We start from the raw sequence: 5,635 nt of genomic DNA, 5'->3' as shown, positions 1-5,635 counted from the left end.
GTGAGGAAGCACCAAAGTAACTTTATTATTATTACTAATAGACCATGATGGGGCAGGTGAGGAAGCACCAAAGTAACTTTATTATTATTACTAATGCAGTAAATCATGAAGCTTGTAGCGTTGGACCAGAACCTGAGTTGTTATTTTGATTTTCTTCCTTCTTCTGAGCCGTGACTCATCTTGCAGCCATCGTTTCCTCTGAGCTGCAGCCAGCTCTCCCTGCTTCTCAAAAGCTTGATTTATAACGCTGTACTTTAGCTAGGCCTCTGGGGGCCGCAGGACGAAAGCTCAGAAACAAGGGAACCGACGTCCAAATACCCCCCCAAAAAAAGACGAAGCGGCCGATGATTGATGGAGAAGCTTGTTGCTCCTCTGATGGTTTTCCCGTCTCTGCAGACGGAGCCTGAATCAGAAGTTGAAATGTTAGACGAATCGTTCCAGAGAATAACACAGAAGATTCATTCATAAAATCATCATGGATCAAACATGATTTAGTAGGTCTGAACCATTAGCTTTAATCGCTGTTTATCCAGTATTTAAAGCGTTTTTATCCATCCGTCCTTCAGTTGAGTTCCTGACAGGATTCCCACGTTTTTCATTCTTTAAATCTCAGACTCCTCCGTCTGTCTGAGTCTCAATAATCTGCACTGTTTAGATAAAGCAAGTTTATTTATTTAGCAACATTCATACACAAATACTTCAGAAAACATCAAAGTATGAACATAAAAGGAACAAATATTTCAAATAGCTCATTAATCAGATCCTTTGATGAAAAGCTGCTGTAAATAGAAATGTTTTCCGAACATAAAAATGTAACTCAGAGGGGAAAAAAAACATATTTAAGGCTCAGGACCGACCAAACTGAAAAGACTGAGGCTGTTTTCCAGAAATGATGGTAAATGAAGAGGTTTGCTGTGTTTCAGCCGTTGTTTACGTCCTGATTTAACGCCTCTGGCATCTTCTGCTGCAGCATAATGATGGAAAAGTTGCAACATATCCTGTTTATGACAAATTAGATTTATTGTGTGGGTTAAAAAATCACAGCTGGGACATTCAGACTTTCATGACAGTCAGATCTGGGTTGCATTTACCTAAAGTGACAGGAAGTAGATCTCTGAAAGCCTGCATTACTTAACCTTACTATATGTCATATTTTACATATGGTGCGTTTCCTCCTGCAGTCTTCTCGGGCGTCCCGCTGGGCCGACCCGGACCACTTCGCCCAGCGGCAGACCTGCATGAACAAGTTCGCCAGCTGGTTTGGCGCCATGCCGCTCGTCCACTCCCAGATGAGGCTGGACCCCGTGCTCTTCAAGGACCAGGTCTCCATCCTCCGCAAAAAATACAGGGACATCGAGAGGCTCTGACAGGACCGCCGCCCCCTCGGGGGAGACTCCACGCAGGGGGAGGCGCGCGACAGAGACTCCGTGGAGAGCCGGCGGAGCAGCCGCACCACGGCCGGGTGGACGGGGAGAGACGGCGCTCTGTCTTCCACTCAGCGCATCGCCAATGACCACAGCGCCGCCGCCGCTCCCCGGACCTGATCCGGACGGGAATCAGGAGGAAACAGAAACGATGCAAACAGAGACGCAAACAGAACTGGATGTTTCACACGGCGCGCACTACTGACGACAAAAGACAAGAAGGAACTGGGTTAGAATATTTTTTTCTACGAGGAAAAACCCTGGAGGACGTCGACTTTCCTGCTTTCTCCGCACATGTGCAGGATGGTGGAGAGGGGAGGGGCGTTTGAGCGTTCCTCGCCCGCATCAGGACATGAAACCGGACCCGGCAGATCCGGCTCCTGTAGGTAGAAGCTGTTCGCACACAGAGCTTTGGTTTAGTTTGCTGGTGTCTCCCATCAGCTGTTCCTCAAATTAAATTAAACTGGTTTCTAAGAGATCAATAAGTGGATCCAGAGGTCAAAGGTCAACAAACCTGGAAAAATCAAATGGAATATGGTGTCAGTTAACTGTGCTGCTACATTTGTGCCGTTATAATTTTTAAGATAAAAAAAAAAGGTCACCTGAGATCAACCTGCCTGTTATGCTTCCTCGAACAGCTCAGTGGCCTATACAAAACATTACTTCCTGTCACTTTAAATCCAGATAAGCTCCTGATAGCCACGCCCCCGAAACTCAATGCCTCCATTACAGACTCTGTCAATATTCTAACGTTGGAAAAACACACATTTGCAATTAAAATCCCGTGTGAATAAGTTTGTTGTGTTCATTGCAGTTTTGCAAATTAAAAAAATGTCCTAGCAGCAAAACCTTTTAATCGACAACGGGATTTTTTTTGTAATTGCCGTGTTTCCATTAAGCAAATACATTTTTGATGTGTCCAAATGTGCAATTCTACAAACGTATATCTTTGAAAAACAGAAGTGGCGCCTCCTGCACAACCAACAAGAATGCGGTTGGTGATTTCTTGACGGAAGGTCAATAACAAAGCACTTTTTTCTCATTTTTCCAACAGCCATTGTACAGCGCATTCAGCAGTTAGACCTACTGAACAAACGTGATAGAGTTCCGTTTTGGTTGCTAGGTAATGGAGTTCCGTTTTGGTTGCCAGGTGACGGGGCAGCATCTGCATTCCGTGAGTTTTTAAACGGCTGAGTTTGATCCTTTTAAGCACTTTGGCTGATATTAGAAGCAGTAGAAATCCTGATGGAAGTAGAAAAAGTGAAGTTTGCATAATAATCAATAAAACTGATAAAAGTTGCGTCATGTTTGTGCAGCTAAAAAAAATGGCAGCACATTTGATTGATACCAAATTTTCCTAATTTTTGCAAATATTTGACCTTGAATGACCTCTGGAAATATTGATCTCTTTAAAATGATCGCGGCTCAAATGTTTTACAGCAGTTTAATTTGATTTGAAGGTGGGGGATCGATCCGGCCTGGTGCCGGTTCCGTCCGGCCCTCGTCTCGTTTCATGACCCATTTTCCTCTCATTTCCGTCTCTCCGTCCGTTCGTAGCGCCGAACGCCGGAGAACAAACCCAAACCTTTTCTTGCATGAACACAATCCTAATGGAGTAAAGATAAATTTTTCATTTGACCGCCATCTTTTCTGTTTTTAATCGGCGCCATCATGACCTTGCAGTCTGCCTTCGCTGTTTGCTGCGCATCACGCTGCCTAGACGCCATTTTTCCTTTTCGTTTCCCCTCCACATGTCAGACGACCTCGGCAGTTTAATTGATTAAAACGTTTTCTCCTCCGTTCGTCAGGCCTCAGTTAAGAGAGAAGAGCTGGTGGTGAAGCATCATGTGTGACCCGCGAACAAACGTTCACCTGAAAACTCGGTCCTATCGGGTTCGATCGGTTCCTGGAACAATAGTCACATTTTATCCACTTTTTTTTATTTTAGCGATGCAAAGGCCTTTTTTTTTTCTTTTTTTTTTTTTACAACTCTCAGCATATATATCATATCATTTTTTACTGTTTTTTACTTGTTTTATCTGTTTAATCCAGAGTGTTGGGCCATTAAACAGAATCTGGGTTCAACGTACATCTGGTTCTGGTTTCATCCGATACGTCTGGATCCGGATCCGCGTCTTAAATGTCTCAAGAGAACTGCAACCAGAACAAACGGTGCCTTGTGAAAGTATCAGCTGGCTTTGATGTATTTTATATGACCAAACACAAAGTAGTACATAGTTTTTAAGTTTAAAACAGAGGCCCTAACTTTTATGAGCAATCTGAAAAGTGCGGAATGTTTTTTTTAAATATTTTTATTCAGCCACACTGAACCACCTGCAAGCCTGTTGGGCTTTATTTCTACCAACTTTACACATCTAGAGCGTCCCTCTCAGTGCTGAGCAGACGTAACCCCATAGCATGATACTGCCACTACCATGTTTCACAATGCAGATGTGCTCATTGTAGACAAAAATGTTGAATTGTGGCCTCATAAGAGCCACAATCCACAATTTGTGGATTGAAAAGATTCTCTGTTACCATAATGAGCCTCAAATTTAAACTTTAAAGCAGGAAGTAGAACATAAGCCACACCCACTTTACATTTCTGACCAGTCACACCATATTTGTTGAAAACTACCTAACTTTGCTTTAAGGTTCTCCACATCTATTTAAATTAAATAAAAACACAGGCGGACTACTTACTAATGATCTGTTGTCTGAAGGAAACTGGCTGCTTTATTCAGGCATGCCACACTTATCAGATTTTTTTATTTAATAACTTGGAAACATGAATAATTGTGTGAATGTTTAGTAGTCATTTGAACTTCTACAATGTTCTGGTCATTCAAGACGTTACAGCTACGATTATTGGTATTAAAAGCTTAATTTATTGAATTGTAAGTTTTTTTTAATGCATATTTTGACTCAATTGGAATGAATGGAAAACCTCATTCTGCCAAAAAAAAAAAGAAAAAAGCTTCGTCACAGCTAACTATTTCCACATTCTGTCAGTTTAAAATCTAGTGATACACTTTGGCTACTAGCTAGTGTTAGCCACTGTTCTGAAATTAGCATTTTAGCTTTTATCCAAGTAAAAGCTAATTGGAGAATGTTAATTTTAGGTCAACATGCTAGTGTTAGCCTACATGCTATTGTAGCTTTTTTATATTATAAAATATATATTTATATATTACCTAAGAACACTAGCACATAACACACTGCTCTGACTTCACCATCAACTTTAGCTCATTACGCTCAGTAGTAGTACCACAATAGTTTGTGGTACCATTAAAATGACGATAAGTACTACTTTCCTACTTTGTAGCTGTTTTACACATACACATTTTAAAAAGTATACTAAACATTTATATGCGCTTGTTCAGGACAGCAGTCCAGGGTTTCCCCAGAAAAGCCCGCGGTTCTGGGTGTTGGGTCAGTCGTTCATCCAGCGACTCGTGTTTTTGAGTTAAAAGTTGACAGGAAATTTGAAAATATCACTTGGTAATTATGTTATTGGAAGATTGAAGTTTAACACCTGAACACCAAATATAAAGTCTTAAAAAAGGGAGTCATTAAAAAACAAATAAATAAACAATGCTTAGCCTGGCGGGGGCACAAGTGAAGCCTGGCGGCCCGCCAGGCTCATAGTACACTGAGGGAAACCCTGCAGTCACATAAAGACGTGTTTTATGTCACTAAACTGATCACTAACTGCACTTAATCATATTTTCAAATGTATTGATACTCTTATTGAACAGACAGTGGAGGAAATTGTAAAACTAAGTTCAGTTTTAGGGGTTTTAAACTTCAATACTTGGAATTTATTGTGAGAATAAATTAATTTCTTAACACGATAAACGAGCAACATTCTGCACCGAATTCCAAAACTTTCTGGGATTTTTACGTTAAAGTTTCCAGTCATGTTTTTGGTTGTTGTGTATTTGCTTTTTGCAGGACATTTCAGTTATGAGCTACTTTGTGTTGGTTTATTGAACCCATTGAACGATGACAGGATACTTTTCCAACGCTCTGTGTTGGACCTGAACACATCAGGCCTGCGTCTCTGAGGGGAGCAGCTGATATCTGTTCAGTTTATTTCCTCCTCGCTGGGCACATCGGCCCGTTTCCGTCAGCCCGTTTCTGGGCACGTCGGCCCGTTTCCGTCGGCCCGTTTCTGGGCACGTCGGCCCGTTTCCGTCAGCCCGTTTCTG

General features: G+C 41.7%; 1 protein-coding gene and 1 long non-coding RNA gene across 2 annotated transcripts in view; both read left to right on the top strand.

Annotated features, from left to right (window-relative positions):
* ext1b (exostosin glycosyltransferase 1b) overlaps positions 1 to 1,466 on the top strand; it is a 145,109-nt gene extending 143,643 nt beyond the window's left edge. Inside the window, exon 11 of the mRNA XM_008422746.2 lies at positions 1,182 to 1,466. Coding sequence (XP_008420968.1) covers positions 1,182 to 1,367 — 186 coding nt within the window. The 3' untranslated portion in view covers positions 1,368 to 1,466. The remainder of the gene's footprint in view (positions 1 to 1,181) is intronic.
* Positions 1,467 to 1,508: 42 nt separating this feature from the next.
* The window catches only part of LOC108166726 (uncharacterized), a 5,036-nt gene continuing 909 nt past the window's right edge, over positions 1,509 to 5,635 (top strand). The window contains exon 1 of the long non-coding RNA XR_001777078.1: positions 1,509 to 1,806. This is a non-coding gene — a long non-coding RNA (uncharacterized LOC108166726). The remainder of the gene's footprint in view (positions 1,807 to 5,635) is intronic.

This window comes from Poecilia reticulata, linkage group LG11 (assembly GCF_000633615.1).
Source record: "Poecilia reticulata strain Guanapo linkage group LG11, Guppy_female_1.0+MT, whole genome shotgun sequence".
Classification (NCBI taxonomy): Eukaryota; Metazoa; Chordata; class Actinopteri; order Cyprinodontiformes; family Poeciliidae; genus Poecilia; species Poecilia reticulata.
The sequence above is the reverse complement of the archived record's forward strand: the minus strand, read 5'-3'. Positions and strand labels throughout refer to the sequence as shown.